We start from the raw sequence: 22,627 nt of genomic DNA, 5'->3' as shown, positions 1-22,627 counted from the left end.
CCAACTCAGACTCGTTGCTATTGTCCTGGACTCACCCATGGAATCCTATGACTAATTTGATAGGTCATTCATAACCCTCTTCCCATCTACCTAACTAGGTATTCTCTTTGTCATAGTGTGCAGGAAGTCAAAGTTACCTGAAGACCAGGGAGCATCTCCATTTTTCAGTACATGGCTATTGCTCAGCGACTTTCATACTACCTCGTCACTGACAAAGCTAACATCTTTTTCCATTTTCCAATGCACCCTAACCTTCCACAGTGAAACACAACTTACAGAATGTATGGACCGAAAAGTCCTCTGCAGGGTGATGGACATGCATCCAATATACTGATGTCTGGATTCCTCATGCTGATTTTTGTTGTCATAGGCAAACACCGATGATGCATGTGCATCATGACACAGGTCTGTCTCATGGATTGGCTTCTTGTTGGAGCAGAAGAGGTGCCCAAAGAGCTACCCTCATAGTGGTGAAAGTAGTGAAAGGCTACTGCCTTTATCAGGAGTTAAATAGCATGAGCGCCTTGGTGGCAGCATACCATGTAGTGACCAGTAGGAGTGAACAGGTCCTTTTGAACCTGTGTCACTGGAGCGAGGCCTACAAGCTTTCTCATTTAAAACCCTGCTAGTGTGGTCAATTCACCCCTTGGCTTACATCAGTTTTGTGTGGAGTGCTGCGAAGCGCATGAGTGGTGTACCTGCATTGGGTGTATGTGTGCCTTTGAATGGAACAATACAGGGATAATGCAGTACTGTGCAGTGTGTGCATGTTAAATGCATCTGCTGGGGGTATGAGTACCTGTGAGTGGTAGAACAGAGTTTGTGTTCTTTATTGCTTACCTCCATCTCTTTCTTGTTTCTTAAATTTTTTTTTATTGATTTTCTTTTTTAACAGAACAAAGAAGTACAGACAACCTGCCTCTTCAATGTATTCCCTGTAACCATTCATTCACCAGGGAAGGGTTGGAGTTCCATCCCTCTAGTAACTCTTAGCCAGGAGAAGACCAATCCCAAGAAGTGTACACCAGTTCTGAGAGCATCCTACCTCCTTTATGAGCCCCAAGGTCACTGCTTTCAAGCTAAGGCCACTCCAAGAATGACATTAGAGCATGCTGTAAGCACCAACAATATTCTTCTGTCACACAGCATTCCCACTCCATAGGCAAGACGGTCCCAATGGTCTCGTGGCATCTCAGGCAGTGTATAGTTGGGATCTTACCAAATTTCCACTATCTTTCTGGGGTATAATAGATTCTGTGCATAAGCCTCCACCTCCATTTTAACATCTGTGCCTCACCAATTTCCCAGGGCTTTGGAGTTCCCTTTGACAGTGTCTCCCTGTCTGTGTGGCTTATCTGCACTGCATGATTCCATCTTTTCAGTATTCACTTGTGACACCCAGTCGTCTTAATCCAACAGATTAATGTTACTTATCTGGAACCTTGGTTTTAACAAACTCAAACTTATTCAACTAATTAATTCAAAGTCTGCCATAGTACTGCTTTGATACGTTACTCCACATTATAACCTGCATGGTACCCTCACTACCAATATTCACTCTTAAATACCCCTTCACAAACCAAGCAGGCTTGCTTTAGCAAAGATTTATTGACCTCATAGCTAACCCATTCCCAGTCAATTCCCATCCTAATTTTGCCCAGACTCTGATCCTCTCTTCTCCATCCTCCCCTTCCCATCCTCTGCCCTGCCCTCCTCTCTCTTCTCCAGCCTCTGCCCTCTCCTCTCCATCCTCTGCCCTCTCCATCTTCCATCCTCTGCCCTCCTCTCCCCTTTCCATCCTCCGCCCTTCCCTCTCCATTTTCACCCCTCTCCATCTTCCGCCCTCCCCTCTCCATTTCCACTCCTCTCCCTCTCCACCACCCTCTGCCTCTCCTTTTCCTTTCATTTCCTCTCCCTCTCAATCCCTCTCCCTGTACTCTCTTCTCCCTCCTTCTCCATCTCCAGCCCTCTCGTTTACCTCTCCATACTTCTCCCTCTAAGTCCCTCCACACCCCTCTCCTCTCCTCCTTTCTTCTCCCCCTCTCCTCGAGCCATCTCCATCTCCCTCTTCCTCTCTGTCTCCCTCTCTCTCTCTCTCCTTCTCCCTCTCTGTCTCAATGCAGTGTTCAAGAGGCTTGCCCCTCTCTTCTCCATCTTGCTATAACAGCTTCCAGGTTTCCCCTCACATCAGGATCTGCACTTCATCCTTCAAAGAATATGCTACTTCCCCTTCCCTAAAAAAGAAGTCTTTGACTGATTCCACTGACGCAAAGAACAACCATCCACTCTCCAACACCCATTTCTCCTATAAATTCCTGGTGGCCATTGAAACCCTACGAATTCAACTTTAGTTTTAGGTGATGGACCTGTTTGATGACTACTAGATCTGTAGCTAACCCCTGCAAGATAGGGAGATTGTGATCATATGAATCCATAATGGCATTAGAATGCTCAGAGATGATAGCCATTTCACTGTCTTCATTCTTTTACTCATATTGGAGGTTTTCAACGCTGTTGATCTCCAGATTCTGCCCTCCCACCTCCAAAATGTTGGCATCCAGCAAACTATTCTAGCCTGAACTATGTGGTTTGTCATGTCATAGTGTCTTAAGGAGCCCTGAAATTTGATTCAGGGTTTGCTTAGAAGAGCACCAAGGACTCACCGTGGGGGATGGTTCCAAGGATCCTGAGGTGCTTTTCTCCTTGTTCCAGTAACATCTGCCTCCGATGAAGGCTACATAGTCATTGAAGGAGCAGAGTGGACCAGCCACAATCCCCAGGAAGTTGAAGTGGTAGCTCAAGTACTCCAATGGTCCAGGGAGTCTCCTAGAAAGGAGAATGGGAGAATCAAAATCATGAATCACCAAGGACAGCAAACAGAACAAAAGAAGAAAAGACAGGTCAGAAGTGATAGATGTCAGGGAAGGTTAATCTACAATCCCCAGAAGAAGGCAGAGAGGAAGAAAGAGGATAGAAAGATGAAAGAAAATAAAGTCTGAGGTATGAAGGATAGATACAAGGCAGTTCAGGATAAGAGGAGAATTAAAAAAAATATACCGCAGTAAAGGGATCAGAAAGCAAGAGGGAGAACGATGAAATGGGAGTGGGATTGACTGGAAGGAGCATGATAGAAAGCTACGGGAAATTGCTAGATAGGCTGAAAAAAGGGAAAGGAGGAGATTTTCTGGTGCAAATAACAGAAGAGGCAGTATAAAGTCAAAGATAGTGAGTATAGAAAGAGCAGGAGTACCAAGTGGAAGAAAACAGACATATAGGTGGGACAAGGTACAGAACGTAAAGAACGAAGGAGAGAGATTAGGAAGGGTGAGCGCTTTGGCTGAAGGCCATTAATAGACAAAGAAGTGAGCAAAGAGAGGAGCAAGGAAAGAACTAAAGAGTGTGCCAATGGAAAAGAAGGACAGAGGGCAGAGGAAATATTATTGATGAAAGGTCATTAGGTGAGGGATCAATCTTTAGACGAGACATCTAGAGATGGGTTACGGCAGGAACCAGTACCAGAGGAACAGAAGGAGAGGAAAGAAGTTAAGGGAGTAGATGTGGGAGAAAGACAAAGGGGAGGGAATGGAGTAAAGATGTATAGAGAACAAGAGGATAAAAGGAGACTAAGTTCCAGATGGAAGAAATTGAGAGCTATTGCCAGTTAGACAGGAGGAGGCAAGACCAAGTGTAATCTGGACACAAGAGTGAGAAAAAAGAGAGGGCATGCTAGAGGGAGACAGGTGGTAATGTAAGCAGCTGCAAGGAAAGAAATGGTAGAGAGAAAAATAAAACAGCATGGTATGAGATACCCCAAAATGTGCTCCCATCCCATACTTTTGTAAGTCTAATTCCTCCACAGTAATACCTGGATGGTTCACCACCCCCAGAAACAGATGCCAGCATAAGCAAAAGGTCTCCCCTGACCCCAGACCCTTGGCTTAGGATGTACCTTGACTGGGCACTTGGAGCCACCACTGCTCTATTCCTATAAGAACTCAACCACCAACATCATATTAACAGTCATTAGGTGGTTCTGCTGTACCCATGGGGGTCGGAAGGCAGAAATCATATAATCCAACAAATAGAAAATAACAGGTGGTGACGTCCTCTTATGGTATTAATCCACACTCGCCAGATGTCTGGACTTCCTTCCCATGCCTTTCTGGAAAATGCATCTGCCGTCAGGCCATGCCCCTTTGCAACCAGGTAATTACTTTGGTAAATACCCTCTGGTGTTTTCTCCTCCTCACTTAATACCCCTTTCGGAATTTTGAGTGCCACTATTCTAAATTGTGAACACCCCATGATGCTGCCTCAATTTGAGAATGGCAGCAAGTTTTGGAGAAGTCATACACTGGTTACAACCCCTCACCCCCCGTAGAAAGTTAATGTAGGGTATGACTGTTGTTTAATGGAATATGAACCAAAAAATGATATGTTTGAGGTCCAGGTCATAACAGTATGCTTGAAAGAGCTCATCCAGACCCAGGGTAAATGAGGAGAATAAGCTCGTAAAAGTGTCTAGAAAAGTCCAATTGATTGACAAGTGTACCCTAAATTGGAGTCACATTGCTTAGATCATTAGAGGTTTCTGTTATCCGATGAGTATTGTGGTATTGGTGCCCAAAGGTTTCCCCCATGGATGAGAGTTCTGCTGCTGCTTAACAGCACAAAGACACAAAGATCTACACAACTATTCGAATGATCATACCTGTTCGTCTAGGAGATCACTGATTGTACACAGGAATCTAAGTCAAAGCTTGATCACAGCTGCTAGCAATTGTAAAACGGCTTTCGTGAGTGCTTTGGAAATATCAGACAGTCTGTTCAAATTGCTGCTAAATATTTACAGGATTTGACAAGGCTGTACATAACTAAATAATAATTGGATATGTTTATACAACTGTGGCTAATTCAATACAGGCTATGATGAATCAATGTGGTCATCTGGGTAGAGTACATGCCCTAAGGTGGGAATGTTCATGATGCTTTTATACATGTGCTTGATTTCATGAATTCCCCATCCCCAGTTTCCACTTATCCTATAACCTGCAGCTTTTTTGACATTTTCAGACAGGTCTCGCGCTAGCCTCAGGCACTTTGGGACAGTGAGAAGTCACTAATGCTCGTTGGATGTGTTAGGACAGTTTAAGAAACAGCACATCTCATAATCTGCTTTAGAGATGACTGTGTAATGTAGATTTACATGGTCCGCACTGCAAGGCAATTTTATTCCAAAATGATATTATATTATGAACGCTTTTGAACATTTATGAGCTAGACATACATATATTTAGTGCCTTTAAACTCGAGATACTGTGTGTGTTACAACTGCATTTAACAAAACTATGAAGCAGCAGCTGTAACGTTTTAAATTTAGGCAAACAGTAATGTAACAAACATGTCAATATGTTGCAGCTATTGAGAGAAACAAGTCTTTCTAAGACTTTTTAGCTGTCTAACAACCATATACACTGCCTGACTAAGGAAAAGATCCAGTCCTAATTAAGCTGCTAGAAGTTTCATGAAATGATGAATGTTTGATAAGATGTTGGTTCTCACGTGTTAGGTAGATCCAGAAAGGCTATGTTCGAAGCATGAAGATTAGGGACATGTGGTTCATGGAGAATGGTGGCGAGCGGTGTAGTAAAGATGTCTCATACTGCTGACTATGGAGGAATAGTGGACTACTGTGACCTGGAACCCATCTGCATCTTGGTAGACACCATAAAAGGTATTCAAAGGTGCATAGCCTGGATACACTAGGTACAGAGAGTCTAATGATGGCTAGGCAACGTTTTATGATGATTCTGTCAAACGTGTGCAGATTGAACATGTGTCCACAAAGTGGGGCCAGTATGTTTAGGCTAATATCTAGAGGACATATCAAGTCGAGTACCGTTCAACTGCCACCAATGCATGGCGTGAGCATTCTCACCAGGGTGGGATGTGATGTAGAATACATGTTAAATCTGAACCAGCCCATAGCTAAAATTAGTTTCATAAACAGCGGACATTATATGTAAACTAGGTACTCTAAGTATGGCTAGCTGAGTGATGCAGGACAGAGCTGAATTTCTATATCATATATCATATATATATATCATATATATTTCTATATCTATATAGATCCAAAATAAAAAGTTCAGAATTGATGCAAGGAGTGTTGGAAGATTTATTGTAATTTCATAAATTCCCACAATGATCACAAAAGATAGCCAACACCTGTTTCGCCCCTCATGTCCTGAAAGCTTGGGGCTTTTTCAAGGCTTATGGAGGTGGTAGCCGTGAGGAACACCCACCAATGGAAGGTTTCACTATAAAAATTTGTTAGAGGGATTCTCTTAGGGTCAGATGCATGCAAGCCTTTTCCCGGTCACACCGGACCGACTGAGAAAAGGCTTTTCCTCATGTAAGAATCCTATTCTGCGAGAGTGTAACCTGTTACCCACTCGCAGAATAGGTTTATGAGCCACTAACAAAGTGATTAAAAAGGCACAATTGAGAAGTAAAAATGTTAGCAGGTTTGACACTTTAAAAATTAAAAAACCTAAGACTATGTTAGATGAATCTAATAAGGTACGTCTTATAACAGATTTTAATGATGCATCTTTAATTATGGTCAAAGTTGTGGCTAAACATTGGCACTTATTGTCACAGGATGAGTCAATCCGAAACCTAATACCAGCCAGAGTGCCTACTACTTACCGGAGAGGGAGAACTTTAAAGAATATTTTGAGTCCCAGTTTTACCACTGGTACATCCAACAAAACTTGGCTGTCTGCACAAACGATGGGTTTCTATAAATGTGGTAGCTGTGGAGTTTGTCGATGGGCTTGTCATGGAATGAAGGAATTCTCCTTGGAAGGGAAAGCTTACAAAATTTGTACTATGATCAACTGTAACACCACTCACGTTGTGTACATAATACGATGCAAATGTACCCGTATTTACGTAGGAAGTACAATACGCCCACTAAAGGTCAGGATTGGGGAACATATTCGGATGCTTAAAAATGGTGATGTAAGATATCCAATAGTTGCTCATATTTTATCATGTAACTCACAACCAATTCACAAGAATTTTGAATTTTTTGGACTAGAACATGTTCTCCGCAACCCGAGAGGGGGTAATAGAGAATTAATGCTACGTAGGAAAGAGGCAATATGGATAATGAGATTAAAGGCTGTGGAATCAGGCCTCAATACAGATAGGGAGCTGGAGTTCTTTTTGGGTGATCAATGACAACAAAAATTGTGAACTACTAGTCATGTTGAAAAATGTTTGCTTATTTTTTACTCTAATGTATGTATACATATATTGTCATTATAAACCAAAATTCTCACACTGGAGGCATTACTTCATTTACAGTTATGATAGATTTCAGGGTTACTATTTAATTTTGCTGTTTACTTTCTTTCTTTATATTTATTTGAATTGCTTTTCTCCCTTTCGGCTGATTTCTCCTGTCATCTGTGTCTATATTCATAATAGCTTGGTAATATTTGGCTGATTAGCCTGAGTGACTAATGTGCCTAATATTGTTAGATGTTTATTGGCAGCTGTTTACTGAACTAGTTGGAGATTATCTGTTATTCTGCAACGATATGCGTTAATTATTACATGTTGATCTACAAGATATGAGCTTCATTCACTCTGTTGGTAGGTTGAACACGGTGGTGCTATTTGCACTGGCGTTGTTCAGCTTCACCCTATTTCAACTATCATTCTGTAATCCTTGAAGTTAGATGTTTTGGTGTTAACACCAGTCCGAGAACCTATTTCGCTTGGCTAACGTAGTGGTACCAGACACGCTGGTAGCTTTAAGTGTCATTTTATGTAACTGTAGAAGAGATATTCTTGACGGTGGAAGAGGAACTGACAATAATACTTGGAATGCTGTGCTTAGCCTTCGTGCGTGAAACTGTTTCACGCGTTTCCTAGTGTGTTTGTGGCATTCGAAACCTTTTCACATGTTGTTAATAAACAAGAGTCCTTTTTTGATTTCGATCACGTGAGGTGATCGCGCGATCCGGAAATGGTTTTAAGAGCGGCTGAGGCGAGGCGCGCTGCTGCGTACTCGCAACGAAGCATTTCCGTAGCTTGGAAACGTTGTTCCTGGTTCGTGTATGATATATGCAGGTAAGGGCATTGGAGACACAGTTATAGATAGTCTGGGCTTTTGAAACTTGTAACTAATAATGTACGTGGACTTGAAACTCGACACTTTATTTGTTTTATAGATTTGGAATACACAGGTCGTAACTACAGAGCACTTGATAACCAAGGATTTGGATGTAAGCTATATACTCTTATTCTATGGAAGTGCTATTGAATTTGGGACTAGGGATTATTTATTAAGTTGAAGTTGGTGCTCTTCTTTATTCAATAGATATGTTGGTGCACTGCTAAGCCATATTAAGAACATTACAGACCGATTGAAGCAATTTTTATTTTCTATTTAACATTTCATTTGACTTTTGACTAGGTAAGTAGTCTTTTGGGTACTGTCTGCCGTTAACATTTGGTGTTGTTTTTGGAGATTGAAGGAGTGGGTTACGGTGTTAATTATGTGACTGTAGTTAATTGTGACACTGTAGATAATAGTTGGTGCTTGGTAGCACTGTGTCCATCTGCACGTGGTTAATTGGTGAATCATTGAAGAGGGTGTGCATTTGGTTTTTACACTGTCAAGGGTTAATTCATAATCAAGGGAATCACTTTCCATCTTGTATTACGTGTGGGTCACTTTTCTCTTTTCTTTCTTTTCCTTCATTTTTCTTCATTTAGCATTAAGGGGACCTATATATAGTATTATGATAATTTAACATCTTGCGGTTTGAGCATTTTGGTTTCTAATGTAAACTATTTACTTATAATGTAGAGCCCTGAAGAAGTCGTTGGGACTAAAGAACTCTCCCATGACGAAACACGTGTTGGCTCGGCTCAGAATGTATTTCCATGAAGAAAGCTGTAATTTTGAAGATATGATTCAATAAACTTCTGGACCTGATTGGACTTTATTAAGACTAGCTTGGAAATTTCAGATTGCGTTTCTTTTTGAACTTTACTCACTTGAATTTTGACTGATTTGATTGGTGATAAAAATACTTGTGGTGAGGGAGGCCGCATATTATGTGAAGTTTTGTTGGGTTCTTCTTGAACCTTGAAGGGATGGGTGTTTTCCCTTGTGCAGGCAACCCCTAATATGTTATTTGGCTAACCAGTTTCCTGAGCGCCATTATCCCCTGTAATTACACCCCATTTCACTCAGTGACACTATTAGGAAGGGGCAAGGGCGTCCCTTCCTCATAGCGTGTCGCAGGGGGATGTGAGATTGTTTTGCGACTGTGAATGCGGTCGCAAAACACTTGCAGTTACCACCAACTTCAAGTTGGTGGTACCCCATACGCAAACAGGAAGGGGTCCCCATGAGACCCCCTTCCCCTTTGTGAGTGGAGGCGAAAATATTTTTCAGAGCAAGAAGTGGTCCCAAGGACCACTGCCTACTCTGAACACATGAAAAAAAAAATGTTCATTTTTTTGTTTGAAATGCTTCCCGTTTTCCTTCATGGAAAACGGGCTGCATTTTTTTTAACAAAATGCACTGCTTTATTTACAAAGCAGTCACAGACATGGTGGTCTACTGTCCCTAGCAGGCCACCATCCCTGTGAGTGTGGTCATTCCCAATGAGGTCACAAATTGTAACCTCACTCGTGAATAATAATGAGGTAGGTCATTTGCGACCCCAATGGGAATCTCTAAATGTGTCTGAGACACATTTGTACATTTCATTTTGCGAGTCTCTAATTGCGATTCGCAACAAATCACAATTAGAGACTTGCAAAATGAAATTGCCATACATCTGGCCCAAAGTGTATTACAATTGTGAAGTCTGATAGGATACAATACCATACGTGTATATCTGAACCACAAGGTCCCTGGTATCTTTGTGCCCCTTGGGGACTTCAGGCAAACTTACTCAACACAAACTCCCTCAGACTGCATAGTGACGACTCAGGTCTCCCAAAGGTTTTCTACTGACACAAAGATTTTTTAGCAAACCCTTCCACTGGTGGTTGTTTCTCACAGGCTCCTCCATGCACCCTGAAAAAGGACCAGGCTTATGTGCCCTGAGGGAGTGAAACACGTGTTGGCGGTCTTTTGTGATCATTGTGGGCATTTGTGAAATTTCAATAAATCCTACAAAACTTCCTGCATCCCTTCTGAAGTTTTTACTTGGGATCTCCAAAAGATATATGATATAGAAGTTCAGCTCTGTTCTGCACTTCTCAGCGAACCTTAGTTGAATAGGTTAATGGTCTCCCATTCTAAAGGGCATCTGAACTCTTAGATCATACCCATTGCCCTAGGACGAGTACCTTCTGGTACTCTTACCCCTGTTTTCTAGTCTCTATGTATGGCTAGCAACATTTCTTTATAAACCTGTGATGTTTATGGTGAGTGATGCTCAAGTATGACTGTGGCGTGGTGCAGCTGAGGCTGTCTACACCCTGTCTCTGTGAGGGCCAGGTACAGTTGGGGAACTTTTCAGCCAGTGGATGCCGAAAAGGGTAGTAATGTCGGTAGCAGTGGAATGTCTGGTCACAGGATTAGACTAAGGGCTATCTGACTGTGAAGATTCACCACCAGAGGGTGGTGGCAGCCAGTCTTAGCCAGACTGTAGCAGAGCCATACACTTCAGTGTTACCTCTTGCAATGGCAAGGTCTCTTTTAGGTTCCAGGTGAAAGGTTCTGAGGAGCTTCTGCCTCAATAGGACTGCTTAGGTTTAGAGTTTCTATATATATAAAGCAGAGTTTAAGAAACTGTGATTACGCTGTCATCTGAGACTTAACAAAAGCCCTGGGAATTCTCCTGGGCAATTCCACCCAGGGTTTCCGGTGCTCTTTTGAAACAGTTTGAAGCTTAAGAAACAATGGCCTTCGTACCTATCCAGGCCCTTCCTACTCTTAAGGACATGTCCAGACCTCCAAGGACATGCCAGATATGCTGGGGAGGTGTTTCAGAAATGCCAGCACCCCCACCAAGCTAGTTTAGTATTATTTATGGATTTACTTGTATTCAGACTTCATCAACCACAAAAACATTATAATACCTCTGTTTAAAATCACGCACATTGAATCGTGACAATATATAACACAAGTAATTAAAATCAAATAAATTCATATGCAGGTATGCTAAGATTATATACTCCAAGTAATCAACACAGTTGGCAGATTACATTAATAAAAAGTCTAAACACAACGGTAAACATCCCATCTACGCCTGAATAAATAGTCGAAAGCATTATGAGCTGTACAGAGTCAGGTAGGTTTAAACAAAGGCTTTAAGTATTTTTTCCTTGAGCCCCTGTAACAGGACACAAAGGAATAGACTGTTTACATATTTGTTAATAACTCTACACAGTGAACTCCACCTGCGTACCTGATGGCCCGGAGCTTTTGTCCTGGGTTGAGGGACTCCGCCATCTTGGCCGTGCCTAGAGAGAGAGAGGACAGTGGCATTTAGTGAAATAATATACGAGCGTAAGTAGAAATGAAAGAGATGACTTTTACAACAAAGTTCAGCTCGCGCGCCCCCTCAAGGTTGTCTCTTATTGAGTGTTGGACGTTTCCAGAAAAGCGAGTTTAAAAAAAACTTTTTTTTAAGCTTAAGTCGTTTATCTTGGCGCATGTGTGGACAGAACACATGGTTCTTGGGCAGTTGTACAGGGGTTATGGTGAAGGAGAAATCAACCCTAGAACTATGCCCCAATGTCCCAGTAAGTCATTAATGCCCATGACACCACAAGAACCGACCGCACTGCATTTTTGAGATATTGTACACAGTCTCTGAAATCAGGGGCCTTCCCATAAGCCGATTATTTGTGCTGGGCCGATGCAGAAGGAGAATGTGCCTGTTAACATTAGCTCCGAAAATCTCCGCATTACTGCACGGGCTGCAGACAGCAGCGCTCGGAAACACAGGGCAGTAATTGCTCATAATTGTCATTTGAGGTCCTAAAAGTGTTTAGACACCGTTTCCCGCCTCCTGCGGTTTCCGCGCCGTGGTGATGTTAAATCTTATTGTGATAAAACGCAGTTCTGCTTCTAAGTGTGATCCACTGCGCTGCTTGCTTTGTAACAAGGGTGACTATAGAAACAAAATGTGATTACGTACGCAAATGTGATTTTTGCTTCTGATGGTCTCCCCAGATATACTGATATTGTGTCAATGTGGCGAGTGCTATGTCATATTGATGCACACCTGTTACTCCCACTCCATATTGGCTGATGGGATGTCCCCTCTTAGGTTTTATACTATTTCTTGTCGCATTCATTTTTGCCACCAGGTCTCTTTAGACATCAAGCATTATCTAGCCCTGGTTATCTTAAATGTCTGTGGTTCTTTTTCTTCTCCCCCCACTAGGCTCCGGAAGCCACTCACCGCCCTCCCTTTCACTTGCCCTGTGGCGCTTGTTAGTTTTTCTCCATCAGGAACAAGGTGTGCTATATGGAAGAGTTCAAGTAAAAATGTTGTGGAAATACTGAAAGTCTAAAGGTTTGTAACATTTTGACACCATGGTCCGATTACTGGTTTACGACTAAATTCCAATCAGTGGGTAAACAGGGGTTTGTATCGGTATCGGAATCGTGAGTTATGCCATAATTATCTCCCTCTTGTAGTTTTCCCCTGACAAATTTCAGCAGCTCAGACTTCTCAAAGTTTATAAGAGGACAAGACCCAGAATGAAGGCAAACCATGCACAATTGGGTGTTTTAAATGCAATTCTGCATTTTACGTCTTACTTTCCAGTCGAAAACTCAGAGTAGCTGATCTTTACCACATAAGGTAAATGCCTCACTCCGAGGTAATGTCACTTATCGGGTGTAGCATATATTCCACGCTATCTCGCGCAACTTGTAATCAGAGCTCGTGTTTTCCTGAAAACAGCTTTAACCCGCTGCACCCCCTCCTGCTCAACCTAGGACCAACTCATGAAAGAGAAAAGAGTGGGTGAAAGGAGCATCTAGAAGCAATTACTGGAGAGACGAGAGAGCTGCTGCCGTTTCCCAACACCAACCATCAGAAACAGCGTTAAGTAGCCCCTGGGATGTTAATAGCATTGCCACCTCCAGACTGCGGGCCAGATGTATAAAAGCTTTTTGCATTCGCAAACGGTGCGAATGCCCGTTTGCGAATGCAAAAAGCCCTTCCAGAATGTATCAAAGGCATTCTGAATGCAATTTTAAGGAATTGCTAAAATAGCGATTCCTTAAAATTGAGACCCTATTTAGAGGGTCTCAAACTGCGACTCTCTAAATAAGAAATCGCAAATAAGGAATCCTTATTTGCGATTTCTAAAGCACATGTATGAAGCAATTCCTTAATGCGAATTGGGTATTAAGGAATCGCTATTACTTGGTGGTAACCATGTGCAAATGGAAAAAATGCATTTAAAATGCATTTTAAAAATTTACATGTAAAGCACACATGCCCATTTGGCATGTGTGCACTTTACATGTTGTTAAAAAATGTTTTGGGGTGCAGCGGAGGGGGCCTTAGGCCCCCAGCACCCTGGACTTTGCATTTCCCAAAATTGCAAATTCCAGTTAGGAATTCGCAATATGGGACATGCAAAATATTTGCAAATACGGGCTGTATCGCAATTTGCGATTCGGTAATAGCATTTGCGATTTTTAAGAAATCGCTATTACCGATTTGCAAATATGATACATTGTAGGAAAGTACCATCTTGCCTGGCATGTTACCCCCATATTTCACTGTATGTATGTTGTTTTAGTCCTTGTGTCACTGGGACCCTGCCAGGCAGGGCCCCAGTGCTCATAGTATGTGCCCTGTATGTGTTCCCTGTGTGTTGCCTAACTGTATCACTGAGGCTCTGCTAACCAAAACCTCAATGTTTATGCTCTCTCTGCTTTCCAAATTTGTCACTACAGGCTAGTGACTAAATTTACCAATTCACATTGGCATACTGGTACACCCATATAATTCCCTTGTATATGGTACTGAGGTACCCAGGGTATTGGGGTTCCAGGAGATCCCTATGGGCTGCAGCATTTCTTTTGCCACCCATAGGGAGCTCTGACAATTCTTACACAGGCCTGCCACTGCAGCCTGCGTGAAATAACGTCCACGTTATTTCACAGCCATTTACCACTGCACATAAGTAACTTATAAGTCACCTATATGTCTAACCTTCACCTGGTGAAGGTTGGGTGCCAGGTTACTTAGTGTGTGGGCACCCTGGCACTAACCAAGGGCCCCCACATCGTTCAGGGCAAATTCCCCGGACTTTGTGAGTGCGGGGACACCATTACACGCGTGCACTCTACATAGGTCACTACCTATGTATAGCGTCACAATGGTAACTCCGAACATGGCCATGTAACATGTCTAAGATCATGGAATTGTCACTCCAATACCATTCTGGTATTGGTGGGACAATTCCATGATCCCCCGGGTCTCTAGCACAGAACCCGGGTACTGCCAAACTGCCTTTCCGGGGTCTCCAGTGCAGCTGCTGCAGCTGCCAACCCCTCAGACAGGTTTCTGCCCTCCTGGGGTCCAGGCAGCCCTGGCCCAGGAAGGCAGAACAAAGGATTTCCTCTGAGAGAGGGTGTTACACCCTCTCCCTTTGGAAATAGGTGTGAAGAGCTGGGGAGGAGTAGCCTCCCCCAGCCTCTGGAAATGCTTTGATGGGCGCAGATGGTGCCCATCTCTGCATAAGCCAGTCTACACCGGTTCAGGGATCCCACAGCCCTGCTCTGGCGCAAAACTGGACAAAGGAGAGGGGAGTGACCACTCCCCTGACCAGTACCTCCCAGGGGAGGTGCCCAGAGCTCCTCCAGTGTGTCCCAGACCTCTTGTATCTTGGAAACAGAGGTGTTGGGGGCACACTGGACTGCTCTGAGTGGCCAGTGCCAGCAGGTGATGTCAGAAGCTCCTTCTGATAGGCTCTTACCTCTCTTGGTAGCCAATCCTCCTAACTTGGTAGGCAAACCTCCTTTTCTGGCTATTTAGGGTCTCTGCTTTGGGGAATTCTTCAGATAACGAATGCAAGAGCTCACCAGAGTTCCTCTGCATCTCCCTCTTCACCTTCTACCAAGGATCGACTGCTGACTGCTCCAGGACACCTGCAAAACCACAACAAAGTAGCAAGACGACTACCAGCAACATTGTAGCGCCTAATCCTGACGGCTTTCTCGACTGTTTCCAGGTGGTGCATGCTCTCAGGGTAGCCTGCACCAAAAGCGCTGAAGAAATCTCCTGTGGGTCGACGGAATCTTCCCCCTGCTAACACAGACACCAAAAGACTGCATCACTGGTCCTCTGGGTCCCCTCTCATCCTGACGAGCGTGGTCCCTGGAACACAGCAACTCTGTCCAAGTGACTCCCACAGTCCAGTGACTCTTCAGTCCAAGTTTGGTGGAGGTAAGTCCCCACGCTAGACTGCAAAGCTGTGTACCGCGTGATTTGCAGCTGCTCCGGCTCCTGTGCACTCTTCCAGGATTTCCTTCGTGCACAGCCTAGCCTGGGTCCCCGACACTCCGTCCTGCAGTGCACAACCCTCTGAGTTGGCCTCCGACGTTGTGGGACCCCCTTTTGTAAATTCGCGTGGACTCTGGTTCACTATTCTTCTAAGTGCCTGTTGGGGTACTTCTGCGGGCGCTGCCTGCTTCTGTGAGGGCTCTCTGAGTTGCTTAGAGCCCCCTCTGTCTCCTCCTCCAAAAGGCGACATCCTGGTCCTTCCTGGTCCTCAGTAGCACCCAAAAGCCTCTACCGCGACCCTTGCAGCTAGCAAGGCTTGTTTGCTGTATTTCTGCGTAGGAACACCTCTGCAAGCTTCATCGCGACGCGGGACATCTGTTTTCCAAAGGAGAAGTTCCTAGTCCTCTTCTTTCTTGCAAAATTCCAACCTTCTTCCATCCAGAGGCAGCTTCCTTGCACCTTCATCCAGGGTTTCCTGGGCTCCTGCCCCCCCCGGACACTGTCGCGACTATTGGACTTGGTCCCCTTGCCTTGCAGGTCCTCAGGTCCGGAAATCCGTTGTCAGTGCACTTCTGGTGTTTGTTGTTCTTGCAGAATCCCCCTATCACGACTATTGTGCTCTCTTGGGGTAGTAGGTGTACTTTACTCCTACTTTTCAGGGTCTTGGGGTGGGGTATCTTGGACACCCTGACTGTTTTCTTACAGTCCCAGTGACCCTCTACAAGCTCCCATAGGTCTGGGGTCCAGTTGTGATTCGCATTCCACTTTTGGAGTATATGGTTTGTGTTGCCCCTATACCTATGCTTGCCTATTGCAACCTATTGTAATTCTACACTGTTTGCATTACTTTTCTGACTCTTACTTACCTGATTTTGGTTTGTGTACATATAACTTGTGTATATTACTTACCTTCTTACTGAGGGTACTCACTGAGATAATTGTGGCATATTGTCATAAAAATAAAGTACCTTTATTTTTAGTAACTCTGTGTATTGTGTTTTCTTATGATATTGTGCATATGATATAAGTGGTATAGTAGGAGCTTTGCATGTCTCCTAGTTCAGCCTAAGCTGCTTTGCCATAGCTACCTTCTATCAGCCTAAGCTGCTAGAAACACTTCTATTCTACTAATAAGGGATAACTGGACCTGGCACAAGGTGTAAGTACCTTTGATACCCACTACAAGCCAGGCCAGCCTCCTACATACATTGCTTTTTGCGAATCAGAAATAGCGTTTTCTTAAAAATCGCTATTTCCGAATCGCAAAAGGCTTTTTTCATACATCTGGCCCTGCATCTTTTAAAATGCCAAGGGAGTAGATATTAGTGCATCAGGTGCAGTGGTACGGACTGTGGCTCAAGTATTGTGAGGGGCCCACAATACCAGAAAATTGGCTCACTTGTACTATCCAACCAGGCAATAGGAGTCTGTTGTTCTGGTTTGCATCAGGGCCAATAGCAGACGCTATACTGAAATCTAAAGCAATGGGATTTCTGTGACTTACCAGGCTCAAAGTGTGTCCTGCACCCACCGTGCCAGCAGATTATTTGTTCAAGTGGACTAGGGTACGGGGTACTATTCACCAGGTTAGCTCTGGTTCCCTTTGCAGCTTTGCAACACATTGTTTGTCTGTGACTGAGTATGCAGGAGTGTAATATGGACTCTAATTCCCTTTTGGATTCCCCAGACCATAAGGTAGGATCTTTCTTTTTGTTTAACTCTTAATATTCACCCAAATTGTCCCATGAATGGACTCACAATATCCTTCTTTAAATACACAATAACACACTAAAAATACCTCTAAAATGAATTCAGACAGACCATCAGATTTATCAGTAAAACACAAAATCGACTTAGATTCATGAAACAAGTTAGGGGATTGCATACTGTGGAGAGAGGGAAGTGCAATGGCCATTCTCCATCACCCTTCCCTTTAACACCCGCATACCAATCACCCCGGCAACCATTTAAGCCCCACCCGGGGTACCACTTACCGTCATGGAGCTCGAAGGCCACTCTGGTGATCTTCTGTGTGATGATCATGATGGCTCTGTACGGGGTGGGGGGAAGCAAGGAGGTGTCTGGTTAATCCAAAAGCCAGCTTTAAGTAAATAAATGCGATCTTATTGAGTGTATCACTTTAACTGGGTAATGTTTACAGCTGGTGACCAGCTTCATAACTGAGGTGCGTCTCTTATGCAGGCGGAAATGATATAACTGAACATATCATTCTTAGGTAAGGAGGCTGGTGACATTTTACAATGGAGGAAATAGACCCTTTTGTTAACAGAAAGAAATGGCAAAATATATAATTCTGTTTGGTGCGCTCATGCCGATTAGCTCTGTAGAATGCCTTAAAGGGAAATGCATGTTTAGAAAGACAGTAAGAGAGGAAAAAAACATTTTTGTTCGGTGCAAGCACTGGGTGCATTTTAGAGTACCCGGAAGGGAACCAGGCTCAGAACTTGAATGTCATGTGGGTTTTACAGACGTGCACACCCCCACAGAGTAGGCTCCGGGAGTTAAATATCGCTGCTGTTATCTGCTGTTCACAAGTTCAATGCTGGGCATGTCTGGGTAAGCCTTTCATCCTGTCGAAGCCGATAAACTGGCTATTATTGCGTTTTGTAATAGCAGAACCTGTTATTTTCAGTGCTTAGAAAAAAAGCACAGAAAGAAATGCTAAATATGAAAGAAGTTATTATGTCGGCTCGTGTGAATTTTAAAGGCAGAGGATCTAAGGCACTCTCATAACATAAGTATAGTGATGACAGAAGGGACCTTCTGGCTTTAGCATTCATTTGAGGTAATTTTTGAATATGCAACATTTATAACGATGTGCAAAAATTCTTTGATATGGTTTTTATATTTTAAACAATACAGTTGACAATAACAGCAGGGACTGCACCATCCTACGGTTGAGACACAGAGCTGTGTACCTTTGTATGAATGTGGCTAATATCACTTCAGGAGGGCAAAAAATCCATTTTGATTAATTATATATACATTTATCCTGAAAATCTGGCAAAGGTCCGGCCCCCTGGCCAACGTTTGGCACCCGTCTTGTATTATGTTACTTTGAGGAAATGTGGTGGTTCTGCTTTGCCATACTAAGAGGACACGCTACACTTCATGCCAGGAATAAAAATGGCACTGCCCCCTAGAGTGACATGGACACATGACACTTGCACTGTTTGTCATTACTCCTTCTAATAAATTTTTATATGATGAAAATATGTGCTACTCAGCAATTGGGGTACGGCACAATCCCTTATAAGACGACATTCAATGTGACCTTTTAAAGATGCCAAAGGCACTGTGTTTTTGTACCTAGATGTCATAGGTACTGCACCTTTGTATAGTGATGCTGTGGGGTCCACGTTTTATAGTGATGCCACAGGGTGTGACGCCTTTGCACACTGATGGCGCGGGTACTGTACCTCCCCATATTTAACACCGTAGGTAATGCATCTTTGTATTCTGATGACATAGAGTACTATATCTTGCACAGTGATGCCCTAGCTTACACTCAGTGTTTAATTTGGAAATAAAAAGGTGCCGGAACTCATAACCCTCCTCTTAAACTCGCAGCTGCTGCAGTTAAATGTGCGAACACAGAATACTGAGGCGACGTAATCCAGAAGCCATCTCGGCCTCTTCAATTCATTTACAGCCACTTCCTGTCCCTTCAGCTCACTCTGGTAGCTTTCTGCTTCTTCCCTTTGTGACGCTATTTCTTTTTTCTATTCCTCCGTCTTTCCCATATGTGTCGTTTGCTCACAGTAAATGCTTGAGGCAAAAACAACAAGCACAAATTAAGCACTGCTACCACCCCTTCTTGCACAGATATAGGGTTTGTAAAGTGATTAAGTAGTATAGAAGGTCTTCATGTAGTGAGACCATGGGATACTACATGTTAGTATAGTGATGATATGGGGCTCACTTTTACATAGTGATAACCTAGAGTACTCCGCACAAGGATGCCATAGGCTCTCACACCTTCTTATATTGATATTATAGGGTATTAGACTATTTTACTGTAATGCTCTGAGGTATTGCAGTTTCATTTAGTTACCCTGTCATCACACTTTTCTGTAGTGATGACAAATTATGCTATATCTTTATTTAGTTATAAACAGGGCAACTGGAATTATGTGGCAGATGAGGGCAAAATTATGCAGCAGCGTTGAGTAAATTATGCGGCAAGAAAAGGCAAATTATGCAGCTTAATGCGGTACATTGTCAAAATAGTATTACTTCATTATTATATCAATCTTACACTAGTTAACACTGTTTAGGCATTGGTTGCACCTCTTTAGAGCCAGATTAACTCCCTAATACAACAATAAATAAGAGAAAGGTGACCAATCAAGCTCTGCAAAGGGCCTTCCACTGTGCAGTAACACACGTTGCATCACTTTTAGTAACTTTTCAACTGTTTAAGCCAGAAACAGACTTTTTCTTAACTAAAATGTGCAGATTATGCAGCAGATAATGGGTTATGTAGCAAATGCAACAAATCCATAATTATGCAAACCACGCTGCAGCCACACAATCACATATTTCCAATGTCCCTGGTTATAATGTAGTGTCCTGCATTTTAATATGACGATGGTACAGATCTACGGGAACATTTACTAAGACTTTGCACCGGATTTGTATCACAAACGTTCAGCTTCCAAAGTGAATCACGATTTGCACTGGAAAGGTGCTTAAAGTAACACAAAGTAGCACTATGCAGTAATTTTTGCTGTTTTAAGTCAAGGCTGCATTCCATGGGTGAGACGTGAGCAGTCTCATGCAACCACCAATGGGTTTTCATGCAAATCCTGATCTACTAATATTTTTATAAAGGGATTTGTACCAAAAAATGACATCTCCTCAAGCAGGGCCGGCTTTAGGGTGGTGTGAGCCATGAGTGGGCACAGACCTCAGAGGGGCGCTGTGTTTAGCAATAACTTAGAAACTTGTCATTGAAAAGCACCTGCTGAAAAGTTTCTTGTGCGTCCAGCCTTCAGGAAGCAATTAATATGTAAAGAGATCTCTTGTGATTAATGTTCCTGCTAGGGAGAGAGATGGGAGTTTTTTCTAGTGGCAGCTTTGACTCACCATAAAGTAGTTTAGAGGGTTAATATGCCTGCTGAAAAGAACAGAACTATATTTTATGTGGATAGCTGAGTGGATTAGTAAAGCCAGCCTTTACAAGCGCTTGAAAACAAATGAATGCATGTGAAAGTGGGGCTATGTAGAGATGAGGGGCACATTTTTCAGGTGATAGTTAGGGAATCCTAAGAGGTGGTCATGGGGTGCCAAAAAAGACTGTCGCACAGGGCCCCACCAGCGCTAAAGCCGGCCCTGTCCTCAAGGCAGGTGTAACAGTGGAGCAACTTTTAAGTCTCCACACTACTCCATCTTTGCATTTGCTGCACTGTATCAAAAGAGGGGAAAAGTATTAAACTATGACAAAGCATTTGTTTTTACTGAAAGTGTAACCTACCAGTACAAAGCCAGTCCTTGACTGAATGCGCACACCGCAAGGGTGTGCGTATTGGCGCATACAGTGCTTAATTTCAGTGCTTAATTTCTGCTAGTTGTTTCCAGTGCTGGGCACCGGCACTTATTTTTGAGGGCCGGCACTTATTTTTCTACCTCAAGCATTTACTGTGAGCAAAAGACACATATGGGAAAGATGGAGGAAGAGGAAAACGAAAAAGTGTCATAAAGGGAAAAAGCAGAAAGCTGTAAGAGTTAGCTGAAGGGGCAGGAAGTGGCTTTAAATGGATTGAAGAGGCCCCAGATGGCTTCAGGATCACGCTGCCTCAGTATTCTGTCCCACACATTTAATTGCAGAAGCTGCGTGTTTAAGAGCAGGGCTTTGGGCACTGGCACATTCTTATTTACAAATTAGGCACATGGCAGCATAATGTGTGTCAGCACTGAGGGAAAGAAAAACAATGCCACATCTTAGTAGATATGGTGCTGTTTTTTGGCTTATTCTTGGCGAGGCACAGCAACATATGTTGCTAGTACCTCTATATAGAGGTGCACATGTTATAATATTTGTATATAGTGATGATGTAATGTAATGGCTTAGCTGATGAATGGCTCAAAGCAGAGACCTGATTTGCATATAACTTCACTTAATTAGTCTTTTGTTGGCAGCAACTTGTGAGTACTCAGCTTGTGCTTACGTTTTGCCATGTTATCATAGTGCCTTAATTAAGAGGTGTTACTCTTAAGCAATTTCATGGTCACCACGTGTGATGGGGTGGGTGGAGCTGTGGATGGCACAGTAGCAGTCGTAGCTCGCGCGATGCAAAAGGGGCAGAGCGGCACACGGTGGGTTGGGGAATTAAATTAAAAATAATAAAAATAAACACTTATCTTCTCGCCGCTGCGCCCAGCTCCTCTCTTCTGCTGGCTGCAGGCAGGCACAGGCTCCCAGCCTGCCCTGCGGCCGATCCTGACGCTGCTCAGAGCAGCATCAGGTTTGGCTGGGAGCACACAGCCAATGCGCTCCCAGGCAGACTGGGAGCCTGTGCAGGCTCTCTCCAACCCGGCAACTGTGTTGCTGGGCTGGAGAGAGCCTACTGTGCATGTGTGTTTCACCGCCCCGAGACAGCCAGCCAAACACACATGCGCTCTGAGGGGGAGTGCTGTGCACTCTCCCCCACTGCTTGTCACCCCTGTGGCCCCGCCCCTTTTCCCAAAAAACGAAAATAAACACAGTTTATTATTATTTTTTATGAAGAGGTTTGCACCTGCTGTTGCTGTCGGGGAGTGGGACGCTCCTCTGCCCTAATGGAGGAGCCACCCCTGCATAGTAGTAACGAGTAAAAGTGCCAAGAAAGCACTTATTGTGGTATGTGAGTTGTCACTATTAACACTGAACACGTGCCTGCTGATGTACAAAGAGTCCATTAACTTCCATCCTCCCCACGACAATGTGAGGTGAATTGCGGGCGTTTCTGGTGACAGCTCTGATGACCTACGGGGCACACCAATTACATTATTTTCAAACTCTGATCCAAGGCACTATTGGAGGCTGACATCCCTTTACCTGCCAAGAAGGTAAACGCAATTAAGCAGATGTCACTTATTATTTAATTCCA

At 43.5% G+C, this 22,627-nt stretch overlaps 1 protein-coding gene across 1 annotated transcript in view; it reads right to left on the bottom strand.

Annotated features, from left to right (window-relative positions):
• Positions 1 to 22,627, bottom strand: part of LOC138284882 (lysophospholipid acyltransferase 2-like) — a 143,473-nt gene that overhangs the window by 30,305 nt on the left and 90,541 nt on the right. Inside the window, exons 5-7 of the mRNA XM_069224122.1 lie at positions 17,510 to 17,565; positions 11,448 to 11,502; positions 2,664 to 2,826 (exon numbers count right to left, since the gene is read on the bottom strand). Of these exons, the coding sequence (XP_069080223.1) occupies positions 2,664 to 2,826; positions 11,448 to 11,502; positions 17,510 to 17,565 (274 nt within the window). The remainder of the gene's footprint in view (positions 1 to 2,663; positions 2,827 to 11,447; positions 11,503 to 17,509; positions 17,566 to 22,627) is intronic.

Source organism: Pleurodeles waltl, chromosome 3_1 (assembly GCF_031143425.1).
Source record: "Pleurodeles waltl isolate 20211129_DDA chromosome 3_1, aPleWal1.hap1.20221129, whole genome shotgun sequence".
Taxonomy (NCBI): Eukaryota; Metazoa; Chordata; class Amphibia; order Caudata; family Salamandridae; genus Pleurodeles; species Pleurodeles waltl.
Note: the sequence above shows the minus strand (reverse complement) of the source record. Positions and strands in the feature narration are given on the sequence as shown.